This window comes from Nanorana parkeri, unplaced genomic scaffold, assembly GCF_000935625.1.
Source record: "Nanorana parkeri isolate BGI_ZX_2015 unplaced genomic scaffold, ASM93562v1 scaffold209, whole genome shotgun sequence".
Lineage (NCBI taxonomy): Eukaryota > Metazoa > Chordata > Amphibia > Anura > Dicroglossidae > Nanorana > Nanorana parkeri.
Window position 1 is genome coordinate 849,670 of NW_017306477.1, and position 22,363 is coordinate 872,032.

Below are 22,363 nucleotides of genomic sequence, written 5' to 3' on the forward strand. Positions count from 1 at the left end.
ATATATTGATATTAGAGCAGCTCTGTCCATAATGCCGTTTGTTCTGAGGAAGAGGGTTCATCCCTGGAAACACGTCAACAAGGCACAATAGACTACTTCTGCTCACATTCCAGATGTCTGACAATGCTACAGGGTGCTGACCATAGTCCTGACCATAGTCCACTATAGTTTTTCATTGGCGAATTAAACAGTATTTCACGAGGAGAAGGCACTGTTTTTCTGTTCTTTCTTGCATGTGCCGTGAGGCCTCCCAACCTGTCCTTGAACAGCAGCTCCCTCTGTGCGTTGACATTTCGCTTTGGATTACTGCCTCTGTGTGTTGCTTTGAGACCGCCATCAAGCGCTGACAGATTGGAAAATACGTCTGTACTGTATTGTAATGCAAAAGCCCATAAAGTTCAGTAACACCTGGTTGCAGAACCAGATCTCCATTTATCCTGTGTTGGATGGAGTGGAAATGTAAAGGTGCATGGAAAAAGATCCATGTGCTAAGCCATGCTTGTACCAATTTTTACAAGACATACATCTCATTCAAGCATTGCTGTCATTCATTTGGCAGAACATTCATGCTATCAACAGTGATTAAAAAAACACCATTAAGCTTTAAAAGTGTTTTTATAGCTCCCAGAGACTATCCAGCATCTTGGAAAATCCATGTAATTGATCCATTGTAATTCCTTTTTCAGCTTGTAAAAAATAATAATCCTTGTAAAGCATGTGCACCAGACCTTAGTATCGTCCAGGTATGATTAAAATACCAGGCGAGGTGCAATGGGGAAATCCCTCACATCCCATTATTCTTTATGAGAAATCTGTCCATTAATAGGCTATATTATTTTGTTTCCCCGGATCACTCATTAGCGCAGCCATTTTCAAAGTATGTAAAAGCAACATACATCATTTTGTTCGTTGTTCTGGTCAGGACTAAACATAAAATAAAAATTTGTATCATTTGTTACTCAGATAAATTATTCCTATGACATATGAATTTGATGTTTTCTATTATCCAGCCAGCAGGTGGAGCTTTAGCATCTGTTTTACATGTTTTATAGCCATTTCTTTCCTTCTGTTGTAAACACCTGTTTGAGGACCTTGAGGGGTAAAAAAAAATGCCCTTAAAAAACCTTCAACAATGCTCTGCTGCTTTCCACTCTGTTGTCGTTTCCCCGCTTTAAATACCAGCAATTACCAACTAACTTGCTATGTATCACATAGCAGGAATGGCTGTCAAAATTCATATTCTCCTCTGTACAATGACACTTGCAGATAGTCTGCAAGTGTCATCAAGGAAATGCAGGAACGATTGTTACATTGTATTTACTCCTTCATTCATCTGAAGATCAAAGCTGTGACCTTTGATCTTCATATGACATCGGTTAAAGCAACCTTACAAGTAAATTAAAAACAAATGATTCTCATTTAACCCCCTTAAAAAAACATAGTTACCTATAATCAACCCTAATTAATTCCATCTTCCCCTTCTCCATTTGGGTTTTTTTCTGTCTTTTTTTATTTCCATTTTGTTTACCATAAATATTTAAACTTTTAGATTTCAATTTTTTTTCTCAGTGTTACATAAACAGATTTCTCAAACTTGAAAAAAAAAACAAATTTTTGCAATTAACGTTGCCATGCTTTGTACCAGAAACATAATTTTAGTGTCGTTAAAAAAAAAAAAAAAAATTATAAAACATACACTTTTTTAAATCTACACCACTTATTTTAAAATGGTCAAGAGAGAACAAAATGCATCAAAAATCAAATCATTTTTGAAAGACAATATTGTCAAAAGAAAGCAGTGGTTATTCAGAACAAATGTATGCATTATGTTTACGTGTTTGTAAAACACAGACTGTATATATTTAGTTACAAACAGATATAAAGCAGTGAAAAAACCTACACGCTAAAAACAAAAACAAATAAAATTGACCCAAAACCATTATATTTTTTATTTATAAAAATGTATATAAAATAAATTTATATAAAATCACATAAAACTATACTGTATGCCTTTCATTTTTGAGGACTTAAAGCTAAACTCTGGGAAAACTATGATTAAAAAGTGGTTCTGCTTACCTTGGCCCTCCCTCCCATTAGCAGCCACACACTCTCCATTTCTCTCTGATGCTCCAGGCTGCGGGCAAACCCTTGGCATCCTTACTTACAATGCAGGACCAGCAGTCGTGATTACAGCACAGCTGACACAGATGGATAGGCGAAATGAAGATGCTTCATGGGACTGGTCGCACAGACAGGAAGAAGCCTGCATTAGCTAGGGTAAGGTAAGTAAAACTTCTATCTAATGGTACCCTAGATGGAAATGAGCCCCACTGCAAGGGTAACTTTAGATTTTTCCCAGAGTTCAGCTTTAAACTGAACAAGCCCTCAGTGACCTCTGTAGCTGCAAGTACTGTGGAGCAGTTCATCTTAAAAATAACCAGCAGAAACACTGAAGTACTTCAAGTTGTTCTCTTAAAGTGACACTAAACTCAGGAATTTTAAAAATGCATTTAAGTTCCCTAACTATTATCAAAATGTACCTTATTTGTGTATCACTCGGCTGTAGATCCTCAAATCATCTCTGAATTGGTGCTGACACTGTCCTTCCTTCTGGAGGGTGACTACTTTTGTTCCCCATGGTCCCTGTGTGTGTTGTAAAGTAGTCATCGCTCCAAGCTCGCTCCTAAGATGGACAATAACCTTACATTTAATTTGTATTGAGATTATAGTCCATCATGGGAGTGAGCTTGGAGTGGTAGCTACTTTACAAGACATACAGGGACCATGGGGAACAAAAGTAGCCCCCCTCCAGAAGGAAGGACAGTGCCAGCACCAATTCAGAGATGACTTGAGGATCTACAGCCGAGTGATACACAAATAAGATACATTCTTTTAAATAGTTAAAGGAGAACTATGAGGTGAGTGCTTTTCACTCACCTCATAGTTCTAGCTGACCTGTGACAATGAGACTGTCACAGGTCAGCTGAGTAGATCGGGAGGTGAGCGAACACATACCAGCGTTCGCTCACCTCTCGATCCTGTCACGGCTCTCTGCCGTGACAGGGGAGGGGCTGGATTCCCCCCTCCCCGCTCCGATCTGCCAGCGCTGACTGGCGGAACGGACGGGGGACGGGGCAGGTACAGCTGGCTCTGCCCCTACATAGGCAGAGCCAGCTGTCAGTCACGCAGCTGGGCGGATCTCGGCATAATTGTCGGGATCCGCTTCAGCTGCGGCGTCTCAGTATACCGCGAGCTACAGCTTGCGGTATACTGAGCCTAGGGTGACGGGAGGGCGCTAGTTTGTGTCCTCCCGTTACCCTAAGGAGAACTATGGGGTAAAGCCTTAACCCCATAGTTCTCCTTTAAGGTACTTGAATGTATTTTTAAGATTTAACTCCTGAGTATAGTGTCACTTGAGCAGCTTGGCTCACTCACTTGCATTTCCTCACTGCAACCCTTTTCCTTCTGTAATATTATTTAAAAAAGTTTTTTTTTAGACTCTGGCCATTCCCCTGCCTCCATTCTCGTCTAGGTGAGAATGGGAGGTCCTGCTCCTGTAGCCTCCTAGAAAACATTTTCTCCCTGAAAGGTTTACTCTGCTTGATCTAGCAGAGTAAACCTTTCCCTGCTATCTGTTTTATTTTTATTTCTTCTGACTTCGGGGCTGCCATCAGAGAAAAAAGAAAAACAGCATAGAAATGTATAGCTAGATTACTATTGGCTATTTCAGTTTGTAAGGTGGCAGAAGTTCTCCATCAGGTTCTCATCTGCTGATTAACAGCAGCAGAGGGCGGGTGCAATAGCCAGCTTGCTATTGCAAATTGAAATAGCCAAAGCAATCTAGCTATTCATTCCTATGCTTTCAGGAGCTGTCAGAATAATAAAAAAAAAACCTGCAGATAGCAAGGGAAGCAATAGCTCCTTTGCTATCTGCCATCATTCCAGGGGGGTGGGGGAGGGGATTCCCCCCCCCCCCCCGCCACCTGGAGATACAAATATTTCATCAGACCCATACCCAGCTGAGTGTATACCATCAGCGCAGACACAGCCTGTTTTGAACAGAACTATGCGCACGTGAACATTACCAGTTTTGCTGCGCTCAGATTTTTTTCTTTTGCATACTCGGCTGCTCACATAATGAAATCTTCAGGCTGGAAGAAGGGGAGGGGGGACGATATTGCCATAGCAGCTTAAACTGTTCTGGGAGCTGTTGAGAATTGGAATCAAAGACAACTTTATAAACCCCTCCAGCAATCTCTCCCTCCCCAACTCATGAGGAACGACAGAGCCCCTGGGGACTCGGAGCAATGAGGAGACTGCAACAAATCCTGCAGCACAATCCAAGCTGAGAGTAATAATTATACACACAGCGACATGTTTTATGTATGAGCACTGGCTGTGTTACTCTGTCACCCTGCAGACAGAAAAAGGGTTCCATGTCCCACACAGCTCTGTCCTTTGTCACTGTGTCATTTTGCATACCAGTAAGAGAGTTCACTGGCAATGGCGAGCAGATTAATGGGTCTTTAAACTGAGAGAGTGCATTGTAAAGCTCTGTCTTTTTATTGCTCTCCCTTATATGTCTTGGGTGACTTACAAAAAGACTTTATACACGCATAGTCACGACATGCAGAAAAGACCCAAGTTGGGTCTTTTCTGCATGTCGTGACTATGCGTGTATAAAGTCTTTTTGTAAGTGCCAGCCATGCAGCAAGGGGTGAAGAGGATACATCCCTGTTTTTTGTTATACCTGTGTTATCCTCCAGCGATGTCTATATTCTGCAACCGTTCATTGATTCATAGTAACTCAGCACCAGCTCACCAGCTACATGTCTACTAGAACACGCTACTATGCAAAAATGCACAACAATAGCAAAGCATTCTGGTTTAGTTTTATCCTGACACCGGTTAGCCAAGGCTATGACCGAATTCCAGAAACTGATTGAGCGTAATGTTTTCTTTAGTGGGAATGAGTTATAATATCTCTCAGTTTTTTTATTTCTGTTCTTTTTAGGGGAGATTTTCCCCTCACTTTCTTTACCGGAAACACCTAAACAATGCAGTTGTCACTGGAATAGGAGTGTACACACTGCAATAAAAGATATTGTCAGAAGTTCTAACCTTCAAGTCAAATGCAAGTCCCATTGCACTTCTGGCCGATATAAACCTGTAATCCTTGGGTGGGTGCTACAGTGACTGCGGATGGCGCTGCACGTAATCGAAAATAGAAGTCATCGGCACTTCATTTTCCATTCCGTCTTTATTGACGTTGAATACTCATAACATCACATTGAAAGGCAACGTTTCGGAACAAAATAGGTTCCTTCATCAGGCAAACAAACTTTGCCAAAACGTTGCCTTTCAGTGTGATGTCATGACTATCCAACGTCAATAAAGACAGAATGGTGGTAGAGTGGAGGCTGGTGTGCCGGAGACTTCTTCTATTTCTAACTTCTAACCCTTCTCATGCTTTTAAATTGTGTCTTTGGTTTTTTCTGTGTCCCTGTTGGAGAGATTTCCCACATGATTTCTGCCCTGCTATTAATGCTCATGGTACATGCAATGTTTTAAGTAAGCAATAATCATATTTGAAAACCTAATTTGAAAACCTAAAAACATCATATAAAATAATTTCCAGCCTTAAGCCCCTTTCACACGGGCTGATCAGGAGAGGATCCATGAGTGGATCAGAGCAGTTCGGAGCAGATGCTACTGCTGTAACATCCGTGTCTGTCCAGTTTTTTCCTCCATCTTGGAGACCCCATGTGAGTCTATGGGGAACCTGATGTAAACTAACATGTGTCTGTTTACATCAGATTACCTCTGATCCAGTCCGTCAAAACTGTTCCGCTTGTTCTTCCAGACCCGAGCTGGAGGAGGGGGTAACCGAGTATACCGTTTACACATGGCTGCCCATAGACTTGCATTGGGCATTTGATCGGGTCCGCCAGAAAAACTGACAGGCAGACCCGATCAGATCGCCCGTGTGAAAGGGACATTAGCATTTAACAGTCAACTTAAACCCTAGAACTCAGCCTAACCTCAACTCGGCTCAACCTAACCTCCGATCTACCTCTGATCCTATAAAGCCCAACTTTATTAATTTTTTTAAGAGAGGCCCTGATGGTATAAAAAAAAAAGAAGCAGATCGGTCCAGTATACTTTCCTTTAAGCAGAGCTGTCCTTGCTTACCTCTTCTCCTCTAGATGATGCCACTGGTCATCAGGGTTTATTGATGTCCAGTGTAGTTCTGCCCACTTCCTGTGATGCCAGGCTGTCATTGACACACCCCCTGAAAGGCACATCATAATGTCGGTGTGGGCTCACAGTACTCCTGGATACTGTAGCTTTAGAAGTTATTATGTAAGCTCCATGCTGTCCAGGAGTGACTATGGCCCTTTGCCACCTCTGAGGAAGAAGAGGAAGAACCTGTGATATCATCAGGCCAGCTAGAAGACAAAATAAAAAAGGGAGTGTATAATGGGATTATTTTGCTTTGAAAGAGTGTCAGGGGAACATCTCGGGAGGGAGGGAAAGTGGAGTTGGACTTTAAGTGAAGTGCCTAGCAAAAATCTCAGGATCTCCAGTCATCCTTCACTATGTCCAGTTTTCAAGCATCTTCCCCTGAAATCATTGTAACAATGCTCTTACATCTGATTCTTAGAAAAAAATGGCTGCTGCAGTTTGACAGGGAACAACCCGGTGCTTTTTCTCCTCTAAGCATGGTCAGTGTTGACAAGCAGTTTGCAGGGAATTAGAGGCCTGGCTGGAATGCTGACTCTCTATGTCCAAATCTACAAGTGCTGTATGTAAAGAACCTTCAATGAAAATGGTGGGAAATCCTTTTTCTAGACCAGCCTTTCTCAACAAGGGTGCAGTAGCACACTGGTGTGCCTCCTGGCTTCCTCAGGGGTGCCTCAAACGTTTGTGGTTGTGGAACAGTGATGTGAATTGGGCAATGAAGACTGATGTGAAGGGGGCTCCTGTTGCAAAGGGTAACTCTAATGTGATGGGGGAATTTTGATTTGAAGGGGGCACTTCGATGTGAAGGGGAAACCCACTGCGTGATTTTGCGTGGGGTCCTCCTTAAAATCTGACATTTTAGACTGGGGTACCTTGAGATTTTCCATACTTTTATAGGGTGCCATGACCAAAAAAAGGTTCAGAAATACTGTTCTAGACCCTATAACATAAAAGGGGCTACAGTGCTTTTAGTTACCGGAGCCGGGAGGAGGGATGGAAGAGTGCGCCCTATGCCACCTTTTTGGGTCTTCTCCCCAGGAAATGTGGACAGCTCCATGCAGTCAGTCACAACACCTGAAGGAGGAGATAGGCTTGGACAGTACTCACTGGATTTGAGGCGGAGGCTTTTAAGCAGTGACAATGCTGAGGGCCTATCTCTTTCACTTGGGATGCTTGTGCTGATGTAATTTACCTAATATGGTCACATAGCCATATTAGGTATATGTAATTTACCAAATATAGGCAATTATCCATATAAGGTCAATGAGATCACTGCATCCAACCCCTTTGCTCACGGCAAGCAGGGGATGGGAAATTCCCCACCAGCAGCTAATTCGGCAGCACATGTGTGGGAGGAGCTTCTTCTGGGTTCAGGGGAGCTCAGGTGCAGAGGAGCTTAGGTTCGGATCAGACCTCAGCTCATATCTAATCACTAGGTATTTATAACGAGACAGAAAATGTAAATTTCTCTAAAGTTTATGCTGTTTGCTGTATTTAATTTAGATGAATCTGTTGTAATTGTTTGCATTGCGACTATAGTTCTGCTATCTAGGGCTCCATTATAAAGAATTCCCCTTACTTCCCACAAGAACTATGGAATGCTAAATTTGACAGCATAGCAAAACTGTAAATACGTTTTATCCATACACACACATGCCACAATTCTCAGTGACAGTTTACTGCCACCATATAATAAACCAAGAACTGGAACTGAAATGCCTTCTGTGCTGAACACCGCAACCCATCCCCTAGGCTAGACATTCCTTGCCTTTGGGCTGAATCCAACAAGGTAAGGGCAAATAAGCAATTGCTCCACAGAGTAACAGTGAAAGAGATTTTTTTAGGCCTGTAGTTAGTTCACTGAGCAGAAAATTGTCACTCAGTGTGTAGAGGATGTAGCTGTGCAGCTGGTTAATAAATCTCTCTGGTCCAAATAAGCACTCACACAGCAGATTTTCCCTTAAGGCTTTAGAATTTGAAATAGGTACTGCCATCATCTTCTTTCAGGCAAGCATTGCTGCTAGCTTATATTGAGTTGCTGTCATTGCAAATGAAAGTATTTCTATGGTAGCAATATCAAGGCACTTCTCCAGCCTGGGCACGATTTCCTGGCCTTCCATGCCAGAAATCATCAGCATATGAAAACCTCCACCTTTCCTAACCGCTGCCCTGTTCACTTCCTCTGTTAGCACACCTACACCTTTAGCTTCTATTCAGGGCCGGTGCTAGACTATTTTGCACCCTAGGCAAGAAAAGCTACTTGCACCCCCAATCTCCCCCCCTCACACGGCTCCAGCCAGGAGCAATAGCCAGACTGCTGTTTGCTACTTCAATTTGAAATAGCCAATAGCGGACTGGCTATTGAAACCCCACCCACTGAGCAGAGAAGCGGACCTGAGAAAGTTTCAGATTGAAATAGACGGGTGAGGGGGGGGGAGTTTAGAGGGTCGAGTGGTTGAGGCTGCACCCTAGGCAACAGGGCACCCTAGGCGGCTGCCTAGTTTGCCTATTGGGAGCACTGACCCTGCTTCTATTCTACCGTAAGATGACCTCCAAGCAAATAGTGAAATACACAGAGGAAATGCATATACAGGAGATGTTTTATCTGTTATAGGATTTGTATTTCTGTCCTTCCAGTCTTGAGATTTGCCCAAACCTGCCACACAGCACAGTCCTACCTTACCTGGCAAGGGAGGAGGCCTGATATTTCTCTGCTGCAGTTTCACTTTCAATTACAGGTCATCACCACACCTCCAGCCTGCAACTGGACAGTGATAGAAGAAACAGCACCTTGATGAGCTTATCTGATTTATTATTTATTAAAGAGTTGCAGTAATTTGTGCCTATTATATCTGCCTTGAGTTCAGCTTTAAGCCCCGTTTTACAGATAAGACCAAGATTTCTCAAGAAAATAAAACGGCAAGGGTGCCAAGTGACCCATGCTGGCCATATTTAGCAGAAACATTGTTCCTTTTTCGAGAGATCTTCTTTCTGACCCACATGCTTCATGCTGACCTATTTCTCACAAACAAACAAATGTTACTGCTTTTCTGTTAATGTAATTGTGTATCTGGACTAAATGGATCTCCAGTGCAATTCTGCTTGTGGTTAATAAATAAAACTGTTATGTCTATGCATTTTGAAGGATCTTTGCACTCTGGGCACATCATCAAACATTGTCAACCATAATATATCACAAATAAAGAATATTATCTATTGGCACACATCTACTGAGAGAACATTTTATGTTTATTGATCCAACATTTAAAGTGGACCTATATTCAAAAAGTAAAGACTTGCTATATTACACAGAACTAATCGTACTCCAGAATTTTTGTTTCGAATTAATATTAGGAAAGACCATCTGCTCCAAATGTGGCTCTCATCCGGGCTCATTAATACATCTATTGTGGAGATGTCCCAAACTGGTCCGCTATTGGAGTGCAGTATTGGCAACCATTAACTCGGTATTTGGTATTATGTATGATTGATAACACTCCTCATACTTGGATATTAGGTGTTTTGGACACTTCTACTCTAGATTGACATACAACATTGGCTGTCCATAGAGCCTTATTCACAGCTAGAAGGTTGGTTATGAGGAAATGGATATCCACCTCTCCACCCACACTATCTGAGTGGATTTCTGAGTTAGATCGCATTGTAATATTTGAGCGCATTACATATCAGTATAGAGGGATTAGCAGAAATAAATTTTCCCTGATTTGGTCCAGATGGTTATCTCTTCACACTCATAGCCACAATTAGATGTTCCAACAATATTTGTCACTGGGGAATATCCCCCAACTTAAACCTTAGATGCACTTCAGATATATTAGTATGGTGCTCTTGAGCTCCTTCTTATTGCCATGCTATGTTTCATATCATAATCTGTGCCTTAGTAGTATTGATAGCATTGTATTAGAATCCTAATATTATGCTTTATGCTATGCACATTAGTCGAATATGTTTTTTCTGTTACTGGTCTTTATGCTGTTATTTGTCTCCCTTTCTTCTTCTTCCCTTTTTTGGGGGGAGTGTTGTTAAAATTGTTAAAATGTTCCATAAATGTATCTGGTTTAAAAAAAAAAAAGACTTGCTATATAAAAGGGAACATCTAGAAATGTTAGAATAAATTGTGCTAAAGCAGTACCCTGAACCATGTACTTGTAACCATGTAACCATGTATATTGAATTTTTCCAGCAAAAAAACTATTTTAAACTGATTTCCTGATAATACTTTGTGCAATCCAAAATTGCTAAATTTGTACCCAGCTTCCTGTTTTCGGGATTGCAATGAGAGAGGCACTTTCTTCCATACCTGGTGGACTTGCCCTGTAGTAGGTTTGTTTTGGAAACAGGTTTTTTGAATGTTGTTCTCCATTTTTAAATGGTGCTCTACCTGTATGTCCAGCCCATCCCTTGCTTAATAAACAACCAGATGGAATCACTACTGCCCAATTTAATTTGCAATTACAAATTGTGACATCTGCTAAGTAAACCATTGCTAAAGTGTTGAAAACTTCAACCTGTCGAACTTAATCATAGTCACATAAGCTATGATTCATTAAAAAGTTGAAGCCTCCATCTTGGACAAAATGACTCTATATACTAAAGTGTGACAACCCTGGATTGGCATATTTCTACCTTTGGTTTGACAGCACACTCTTGGAGCCCTAGAAAATGTTCTGCATTACAGTAAACTGTTCTGACAGTTTTTCTGTATTAAACTCTACTAAGGGTTGGGGTTCCTTTCCATGTTGCTACTTCCCCTTTCTTTTCTGCTTCCTCTACTGTTCTCTTTCTTGATTCCTGTTTTTAACTATAATCAGTTCATTACAACTTGTAGTTACAGTAACTTTGTTGATGATTCTGTGGTGTTATGTGATTTTGTGTATCCACATGGTCCAGCTGTGCCTGGTACCATATTGCACTATTTTGATACATGCACTCATGATGCTGGTCTCTTTATACCTATCTCATTTTGTTCTACTTATGTTCTTTGCCCTTTGTTATTGCTCAATAAAAGGTTAAATCAGAATTATTCCTGAAAATAGACAGTTTCCTGGCTTGTGAATATGCCAAGGAGAACCTGTTCAGTAGCCTATCTGCAGTGTGAGATCATAAAAAAACACTGCTACCTCTGACTGCTAGTCTCACTAGATTTGGAGTGAAACATGGTGATCTTGCTACTATGCTTCTTTATGTATTCCTCCTTGCTGGTTCTAATTTATTCTATGGATCTGTGCTTTCTGCACCTCTCCTGCTATTCCCCCCACCAGTCATCAGATCACACGTTATCAGAGGGGCAGTTGTAATATAATAAGACAAAGCCCTGCTCCTCTATCAAGATGACCACATGTACATAAACATATAGTGCAGAGCAAATCACTGTAAGTCAGTAATGAGTAAAGGAGTAGAGAGACCCCGAGCATTACTGGTCAATAGTTCTTTGTCCTCTGCTTGATTTGTTGGGTACAGATTCCATAGTATAAGGTGAGTACCACATTTAATCTTCGAATTTAATGATTGTCAATCATATTTGAGTGGGAAATTGGAACAGCCATTTTATTTATAACATATTTTGGTTCAATCTAGTATTGCCTAACATCCTGCATTTATTTTATGTGATGACCACCCTGGAATGCATCTTCAAATCTATTTACAAGGAAATTGGTTCCTGTGCACAACAGCTGTCCTATTAGAAGCATCATAAACAACATGTGTTTTGTCACCTCTGCAGATGCCATCAGAAAGAAGATTTACACTTCAAAGGACATAGATAGGCAGGTTCCCACCCAACTCAGACCCTATATATATTGTGTTAGGACCATAGCCAGCCAGAGCAATGTAGATTCCAATACTCTGTTTTGTTCTCCATGTAATGCATGTAAAAATAAATACATTTACTTTTTAATATGGCCTCAACAGTCAACGTTATTGAAACCCCTGAATTTGGGTTTCCATGACATATTGTATGTGTAAAATTGGGGCAAGATAAACTTTTCCCAGAAAACGTGGAGAACAGAGCTATGTGATGGTTTATAAATGACCCCTTTAGGCTTCCAATGTACCAAACGTGCCACCAATGGAACAAATGAATGCATTCCACTTGCCCTGTTCCATCGCCAGTAAAAATTTTGGTGCTCTTTGTTCTCAGTTCTAGGCTTGGGAGAGTCGAGAGGAGCTCTGCGGAGGATGAATGACATATTGGAAACCCTGGTGAGGAGGATGGACATCTTAGCACGACTGGAAAACGCTAGTGAGTCTCGAAGGGCAGAAGAGAGCGGGCACTTCACTTTGGACAGGTCTGTAACCTTATCACTAGTTCTCCCAATGTATTGATTCCTTACAAACATCAATTCATCATCGCCCGAGTTTTCATTCATTGCCACGCTTTAGTGCGGAAAAGGTGGAAGATCAGAAATTTTCCAGAGAACAACTAGAAGATATGCACAGAATCTGACATCACGTCAGTGACAATGTGCAGTGATTCTGTCTTAATCCTGACAGTTCCGTGCCAAATGCTGAATTTTATGGCATAGCAGCAAAGCATGCTGGGGGTTGTCGAGATACATTTACTTGATAGAAGAATTAATGTAACTTTTACACTCTACAGGCAGACAGTTACAGAACTATGATACTGAAACACAAGATCCTCAAGGAAGCTGCCTACTACCAAAGGTGGATGTTCTGTAATATATTGGTAGCCAGAAAAATATGATCCCGACTGACATCATTTATATTGACGTGATCAGTTGGTCTGACTAAGGGTATAGATAGTAAAAATCATGGTTTACCCTAAATCATAGAGAAATAAATAAACTCATTAAAACAAGTGCTTCAGAGTCATCTGCATAAGCAGAATGAAACGTTAGTGTAATCAGCAGATTTTGTGATGGATATATGTCTAGCTAATGAACGCAGATACAACCAGGAGACAGGTTGCCAATGGTCCTTAAAATTTACAGCTGGCGCCTAACTTTTTAGGTTTTCTTTAGTTGTTCTCAATGGAAAAATATAATTTTCAAAACTTAATTGAATAAACGCAAGAGAGAAGCTGAATGGCTGCCACGGGCAACTGCTCCAGATTCTCTCTGCTCCAGTTTTGATAAATTCTGCCAGTATGTCCAGATTCTCTGAGCAATCAGAAGGACAATATGGGGCAAACTCGGAACAACTCTCCACGTCTCTCTCTGGATAACAAAAATCTCTGCTGTATTACATAGTATTTGAGGTTGAATAAAAACACAGGTCCATCAAGTTCAACCCATTGTGTGTATGCATGTGACTCTGCATGTGTATGCGTGTGTATGATAGCAAGGAGGTTTAGGGAATCCCAGCGACTGCAAATATAGGAGCTTGTACAAAAAAAACCCCAGTACAGTGAAATTTATCATTGCAAGCTGAAAGTGTGATGTCTCATTCGAGAGAAAGAGAAAACTCACCATGATCCGGCATTCAAGCAACCAGCAAAAAAAATAAATATGTCCTTCTTTTTTTGCCAGTGGCTTGATGCACACTGATAAATTGCCGGTTGCTTGGTGCGCACTAAAATGTATTTAGTTGCTAACTAAATTCTATATTTCCTTCTTGCTGCCAGCCGGTGGCTAGATTCTGCAGTCGGCAGCAGAATGTAAACAATGTAACTGGGAGTTTAGTGTACATGTAGTTTAGTGTACATGTTCATATATGTATGTATGTATGTATGTATGTATGTATGTATGTATATATATATATATATATACATGCATTGTGGTAACAAGCAGGAGTAAATGGGCCCTGAATCTTTTACTGAATCTGACTGCTGGGGGTTACTCCTTTGCACATGAATCATTGTCCATGATCATTGCTTTTTACATTATTTCCGTATAATCAGGAAAGCTAACGTGCATTGCCTACTTTGTGTGTCACTGGAAGTGTGTGTCTTGCAGTTTGCAGCCAGGGAGTCTAATGGAGAAGATTCAAGCAATTGCTCAGAATGTTTCTGACATTGCAGTCAAAGTGGATCAGATCCTGCGGAACAGCCTCCTAAGAGGAAAAGGTGAGACAGAGTACTGCTGGATAACCAGTTTGAGATCATAATGTTGATTTACTAAAGGAGTAGAAAATGTTCTCTTAGCAAAATGACTTCTCTCTTGTCTTAGTGAATAAAGGGAACCTGTATTCACTTCAATAATCCAGTCACCTACAAGACAGAATTGTGTTTTTTGTGATTCCTGTGCACATGATAGATTTCAAAGTGAACATTGCATCATTTTACTGACAAAGCTAAATTATTATTATTATACAGGATTTATATAGCGCCAACAGTTTGCGCAGCGCTTTACAATATAAGGAAGACATTACAATACAATTCAAGACAAGATGGCAAGGAGGACCATGCCCGTGAGGGCTTACAATCTAAAAGATTAAAATATAAGTAAACCCTAACTAGTGATGGACATAAATAATTTCACTATAGTAAGATAATGTGTATTGCTATTTTATTTATTTTTTCTCTCCAGCTCTTTGCTTCACATCATAGCGTTGAACAGTAGGGATGTCCATATTTGGTAATTCACCAAATATGGGCGTATGGCCATATAAGGTCAATGATTTCACCGGCAGCCCACCCTTCTGTTTACATGCAGCTGCAGGGCAAGGAATGCCCTGTCTGCAGCTGATTGGTTGAACACGGAAGGCTGCCTTCCTGGTTTGGGTGAGCTTGGGTTTAGTTTAAACTAAAGCTCATCCCTGGTGAGCAGCACAGGAGCTGGAGGCTGTACTATAGTTTGGTCATGCCCACCTGCCAGTGCACAGCCAACTAGCAGTCCATGGCTGACAACGCAGTTCCTGTAGAAGCACGGGCTCTGTCAGTGTTGTCAACTTAGTACAGGAACAATGGGTCGGAACTAACAAAAAGTAAGCATGCAGGGACAGAGAACAATTCCCCCATCCATATCAACAGAGAGTAAAGTACGCTGATTTTTTTGTTGTTGTTTGCATACACTTTAACATTAGTCTTGCTAAGTGAACAGTATCCTCAACAATAACCTTGTGAAAGTTGTGAACATTGTTATTTGAAAGTTAATTTGCTATTAGAGTTAAACTATAAATTGAATGAGCAGTTCAGATACAGCAAATAGATTTCACAGTGATATAGTTGACCAGGCCTGGAATAGAGGTGAAGCCACAATGGGCCTTCATGATATCCCATTCATTGTTTGTTCTAGACCTTTGATTCCCTCTTGTTCTGTCAATCCTTTTGAGTGTAAACAGTTGGGAATTGTGCCGACGTGATGGCTCACCCGGGCTGAATTCTACTTTATGACCTCTAGAACTTAGCTGCAGCTCATATCAGAGCTCTAGTGGCCAATGATAGCATAAGCTATGAGCATCTGCTGCAAGCTAAATGACTCATTACGTTTGCAATCTCCATTGATTAAATGGGTTTTATGACTAATCCGTTAGTTCTGTGTGTAGTTAATAGAGTGTATGTCTTGGAGCATGCATTGCTATACCATGTGTTGTTAGTAAATATTTATTTTTAGTGCTTGATGGTCAGAGGGACCTTTGTGACATCCCAAGAGACCCTAGATACCCCGACTGCTCTGGGAAAGTGGAGGTATGTTTAATGTTGTCTTTATCTGTTTTATTCTTTGTTTATTTGATTCAGCAATATGCCATCAAATCACTAAGAGCCCATTCACACTACATGCTATTGTGTGCATGATGCATGTGTGCTGGTGCGTGTTGTGAACGTGTGCTGCTGTGCTAATAAGTAAAAGATGGACACCGGCATTTCAAAGCAAATCCAATACGTCTATTTATTCACGTACCTGTTGCAAATGCAAAACACAAGATACAACGTTTCGGGGTCTCACATGATCCCCTTCATCAGGCAAACTGAAGTCATAGGACGTTAGTCAGATTGCCTTGTTCTTGCGTTGGGACATTGCGCAACACAGCCAAATACTGCTGGTGTAAAAAAAGTTCTTAATTAAAGCCAAACAGTAATATATGTATGTGTGCGTGTGTGTGTGTGTGTGTGTGTGTGTGTGTGTGTGTGTATATATATATATATATACACTGTTTCCCCTAAAATAAGACCTATCCTGAAAAAAAGGCCTAGTGTGTTTTTTTGAGCCCAAAAAAAATGTAAGACAGTGTCTTATTTTCGGGGAAACACGGTATATATATATATATATATATATACATATATATATATATATATTATATATTTATTATACAGTAGGTGTGTATGTATGTTTCTATATATGTATGTATGTATATTTCCAATTTCACATCATAATGTTAATGAAAACATATATTTTTTTACCATGCTCATTATAGCTAAGAACTTTGTCCTACCATTGACTCTTCTACATGTTTATACTAGATTCAAGTTTCATGACTTTATTTAGCTGCAATTGTGATAATATCTGTTTCAGTGGATGCGATCCCGGTGGACATCAGACCCGTGTTATGCCTTCTATGGAGTGGATGGGACAGAGTGCTCCTTCCTAATGTATCTTAGTGAGGTGGAATGGTTCTGCCCAGTGTTGCCCTGGAGGAATCAATCTCTTCATTTATTTTCTAAGGCCCACCCCAAAAAGCAGGTATGATATTGACTGTTCATTGACAGAATCTTGGAAGAAACTCCATTAAAGTGTCCGCGAACCCACATTATATCCTTCTGGATTACCTTATTTGATTGTAGCATTTTACTATAAAAAACTAATTTTGTATGCTCTTTTTGATACACCATAGTATACCACATTGAATGTGATATTGTAATAATTTCTTTTCTTTGTGTTAAAAACAAATAAAAACCTTTTGAACGAAACAAAATATAAAAAAATAAAATAAAGTGTCCGCGAACCCAAATGAGCATAACGCATTAAAGGAGCATTATGGGGAGAGTGAATTAGACTCATCCCCGTAATTAAAACTTATGTGTGACTGTGACACTGAGCTGTCAGGAACAGACGGGAAAGGGGGCGGGCACAGCTGTCAACCAGGCAGTGGGGTGGATCCCGACAATATTAATATAATAATATAGCAATATTACCATTAGTATATGTCAAAAAAAGGTTACCCCATAGATTTTAAATGTTCCCATACTTTTAAATCTGCCATGGATGCCCATTCTTGCTCCATTAAGCTTAAATTACCTGATAATCTCTGGATCAGAGGGTACTTACTGGTTTATCATTGCCGTGCCCTCCATTGCTTCCCATGTGTCAGTGTACGGGAAACCATACCAACTTGTGGCGTCCTGTACACTATAGTAGTCTGACTGTGATTATGCAGGCAGTCACACTTCCCAGGCTGCCACAATGTGTAGATTGAGAGCGGCTTCCAAAGGGAGTATTGCTGTCAGCACATCAGGAATCTGCAGAGCGTGGAGTCACCAGAGTCTCGTGTGAGACTTCCGCTATCCAATGTGAAAGAAGGGAATTTAGTGCTCATGGGACCATGAATAAAACAGAAACACCTTAAAAAAAAAAAAAGGATTTAGAAACAATTTTAAAGCAATATTTCAATTGTAGTGTCTTAGCAATGTTGACGTGTAGTTATTGTTAAATATCATGCCAAGACTTAACATTTCGTTCATTTTGCAATGTAATTTGCACTTTGCAGGCGGAATTTTCCCTTAGTTTAGTGGATAAGTTCTGCTGACTTCCATCACCCAATCAAATGCAACTGAAAATACAGTTTTTTTTATTTTCCTTGCACGTGATTGGGTATTCTTTGCAAAGGGAAGTTTCTCCTGCTATTCCATTGGAAAGTGAACAGCCTATGTGCCTTTAGTAAATCATCCTTGCTAACTCCGACCCAATAGCTGTGCAATGAAAAGTTAAGCTTCCAGACCAATATATTTATATCTTTCAATATCTTTTTAACACATTAGTGTTAAGTATATTACACCGTGACCATGGAAACTTTTTCATTTAGTTTTCATTAAAGGAGAACTATGAGATAAGTGATTTCCACTCACCTCATAGTTCTAGCTGACCTGTGACAATGAGACTGTCACAGGTCGGCTCAGTAGATAGGGAGGTGAGCGAACAGATAACGGCGTTCACTCACATCTCGATCCTGTCACGGCTCTCTGCCGTGACAGGGGAGGGGCTGGATTCCCCTCTCCCCGCTCCGATCTGCCAGCGCTGACTGGCGGAATGGACGGGGAGGGGGCAGGTACAGCTGGCTCTGCCTCTAGATAGGCAGAGCCAGCTGTCACTCACGCAGCTGGGCGGATCCCGTCATCTACGTCGGGAATCCGCTCCGGCTGCGGCGTCTCAGTATACCGAGAGCTGTAGCTCGCGGTATACTGAGCTTAGGGTAACGGGAGGACGCTAGTTTGTGTCCTCCCGTTACCCTAAGGAGAACTATGGGGAAAAACACTGACCCCATAGTTCTCCTTTAATGACGTGTCCTCAAAGTCCTCCCACACTTTGGCAAAACAGCACATTAAACAGTTTTGGATTTGTTGTAACAGGAATAGTGAATGTTCCTGCTAGGCATCTACAAATGAAAGATGATGAAATGTATTTTAGCAACAATGTAACACTATCAAATAAGTTCTTCACAGTATATGTGCTGCTTTATAGATGATCTCATCATTACTATACTCTAAAATTTAGAAAGCAAAGCATTGCTTGTTGACTGATTTCATAGATTTAATTGCTTTACCATAATGGTCAAAAATGTGCCCCCCTGCAAAGAAGATATTTAGTTTTCACCTCCTGAGCCACCGGTCACTGTTTCACCACAGCTGGAGTGCCAAGGTTGCCTACCTCTGTTCTATACACTTTTTGTGTACAGATGTCCCTCGGTAATCTTAAAGTGACACTAAAGTCAGGAATTATGTCTTACAAATGCACTCAAGTACCTTGCCTATTAAAAATACCGTACCTTATTTGTGTATCACTCAGCTGTACATCCTCAAATCATCTCTGAATTGGTGCTGACACTGTCCTTCCTTCTGGAGGGTGGCTACTTTTTTCCCCATGGTCCTTGTGTGTTTTGTAAAGTAGCCACCTCTCCAAGTTCCCTTGCGTGATGGACTACAATCTCCATACAAATTCGAAAAATTAAGCATGAGATTGTAGTCCATCACAGGAGTGAGCTTGGGGTGGAGAATAAAAGTAGCCACCCTCCAGAAGGAAGGACATTGTCAGCACCAATTCCGAGATGGGTGAAAGGTCTACAGCTGAGTGAAACACACAAGGCCCATCCACATCCAAAGTGATAGAGACACTGTAACTTTCCCTAATACAATACTGAGGCTGCTCAGGAGGTTAGATTGAAGGAAAACTACCCCATTTATAAACCATTCCTGGGGAGGAAAACAGCAATTTATTCAGAACTTGGCAACACAGCGAATTTACAATAAAGTTTGAGGAATCTTGGACTAGTTCACCTGGAGGTGATTATACTTTAAATGCTATTCTTGCAGGGTCATTTTCAGACTGGGTCTTTTATTTTGAATACATTATTTCACACCAAGCTGTTGGCAATAAAGATAAGAGCAGGCTTCAGGAACACTTCAATTTTCTCGCATATGATGAGACAGTTGTATACTTTAGATCGGAGTACACTACCCATATTTTTTATTCTTTGGACTGAAGGCAGAAAGCAGTAATGACCTATGAAGTACCATGAATAAAACATCATGTCCTGCTAGTGTGTGGCGTGGACTCTTTTATTGGTAGACAACCACTTCAGCTTTCCCTATGCTGTGGTCCTAATTATTTGTAACACAGTTTAACTGCATATTTTTTTATTTGTGCACATCTCATGCGTTCTCATTTGCTTCTTTGTTTTTTAGGCTGCTTTCCGCACAGAACTGTCGTCTCTTCTAGATGTAATGGGAACTGGCAAGGAGTCTCTTGTTTTTATGAAGAAGAGGCTAAGGAGACTAGAGGCTCAGTGGCTGTTGGCTGCCCGAAGGTTGGAGGCCAAGATTCAAAGTACACCTAATGAGCAGAAACAGGTCTCAAGACCTCTTATTTCAGTTTACTATGCTATAGTTGTCTTAGTGGCTGATTGTCTACCTGTCTTCAAATCTTCCACTGACTTGTCCTTTATACACGTTTCCATATCTCTCCAGATCCTGGTCCATATTGGTTTTCTGACAGAGGAGTCTGGTGATGTGTTCAGTCCTAGGGTGCTGAAAGGTGGACCCCTGGGTGAGATGGTGCAGTGGGCAGATATCCTTGCAGCTCTGTATGTGTTGGGTCACAGTCTAAAAATAACAGTGTCTGTGAAAGAGCTCCAGAGGTGAGGATAGTGACCGCACTGTTGATTTTGCTACTTGATAATGTTATAGAGGATTACTAGAGCCCAATATGATGTTTGGGCTACTAGTTGGTTCATCTGCACTATTGACAGTCATAGAGCCATTCTTACTTCATCTATATGTTAGTGATAACATTTAGAATGGATGAGTGTTAAGCTGTCTACGTACTGTAGGTGGTTGACGGGCCTGCATGCATGATCTGTCTTGCAAATAATTTTTATATTGCAAACATGCATGTTGTACATGCGCATGTGGGGTCTTTGTTGGAAGAATGCTTAGCACCAGCATGACAATCCGGAAAAACAATCATGATTGGTTGGGAAAAATGATCCTAGCCAATTGCTTTATCCTCCAAAAGTGCCTAGCCAGGCTTGAACAAAGGATGCTGAAAAGGACATTTGGACATGTAAACATTCCCCAAACTAACTGTAAGGTGAAAGTACATTAAGACCAGAAAGTGATGCTTTGTAGTTGATCATATTTGAGGAATTGTGACTTAAAGGAGAACTATGGGTCAGTGTTTTTCCTCATAGTTCTCCTCAGGGTCACGGGAGGACACAAACTAGAGTCCTCCCGTCACCCAAAGCTCAGTATACCGCGAGCTACAGCTCGCGGTATACTGAGACCGCCACAGCCGGGACGGATCCCGAAATTACTGTCAAGATCCACCCAGCTGCGTGATTGACAGCTGGCTCTGCCTATTTAGAGGCAGAGCCAGCTGTACCCGCCCCTCCTCCGTTCGTTCCTCCAGTCAGCGCTGGTGGATCGGAGGGGGGAATCCCTGCAGGGAGCCGTGAGTGACAGTCACGGCTCTCTGCAGGGACAGGATCGAGAAGTGAGCGAGCGACGGTATGCGTTCGCTCACTTCCCGATTTATTGAGCCGACGTGCGACAGTTTCATTGTCACACGTCGGATCGAACTATGAGATTGAGTGAAAATCACTCACCTCATAGTTCTCCTGTAAGTCTAGCGGAGAGGTTTTCCGTTGTCTTTATTTTGAGATTCCAGAGGACTGCCATATTATTGATACCCTGAAAATAAATATATGTTGGGGCATCAGAGTTTTTTTAAAATATTTCTTGTATTCCAGCTCCCAGTTTACTGTTACATAGTAATTCTCAATAGAACCAAACAGAGTAAGCTTTAATGCCTAAATAAAGGTTAGGCTAAAGAACCAGATTTCAGCGAGCAAAAGATTAAAAAGGAAAGGGGCAGTTCACAAAACAGTCTCTGGAATACACCAACCTTTCAATGATTTAAATGAAACCGTGTGTGTATAATACGTTTAGTAACTAAATGCTTTGCTAATATAACATTTGTATGTATCTCAGTTATTTAGGTGTCCCCCCAGGAAGAGGAAATTGCCCGTTAACAGAACCTTTACATTTCGATCTTATCTACACGGACTATCACGGCATGCAACAAATGAAGCAACACATGGGCCTGTCATTCAGGAAATACAGGTAAGAGAAAGACTATACATGGTAAACACCGACACAGATTTTAAAATGCTCCCAGACTGTGCCAGAGACCGTCCCTTTGACCTATGACTTCTTGCCCTCCACCCTGCAATAGACACATCTGACTTCACTGCAACCACCCTTAGCTACCTACAATCAATTCCAAAGATTCTTCCACTTTACTATAAAAGTTGACTTGCTGGAGACCTCTTTATGTAAAAACTCAGGGATTCTTCAGTCCTAGAGCCCTACATTTTCCTAAGATCAGAAGTTTTCTCAGGTTTTACCTGCACCATAACTTAAAACTGGTATTGCAGCATGTCCATTCAAATTCTAAAAAAGGTATAATTGCAAAAATAAATGCTTTAATAT

At 41.0% G+C, this 22,363-nt stretch overlaps 1 protein-coding gene across 1 annotated transcript in view; it reads left to right on the forward strand.

Annotated features, from left to right (window-relative positions):
• MGAT5B (mannosyl (alpha-1,6-)-glycoprotein beta-1,6-N-acetyl-glucosaminyltransferase, isozyme B) overlaps nt 1-22,363 on the forward strand; it is a 74,112-nt gene that overhangs the window by 14,915 nt on the left and 36,834 nt on the right. The window contains exons 3-9 of the mRNA XM_018555702.1: nt 12,404-12,551; nt 14,178-14,287; nt 15,777-15,850; nt 16,677-16,844; nt 20,060-20,224; nt 20,342-20,511; nt 21,863-21,994. Coding sequence (XP_018411204.1) covers nt 12,404-12,551; nt 14,178-14,287; nt 15,777-15,850; nt 16,677-16,844; nt 20,060-20,224; nt 20,342-20,511; nt 21,863-21,994 — 967 coding nt within the window. The remainder of the gene's footprint in view (nt 1-12,403; nt 12,552-14,177; nt 14,288-15,776; nt 15,851-16,676; nt 16,845-20,059; nt 20,225-20,341; nt 20,512-21,862; nt 21,995-22,363) is intronic.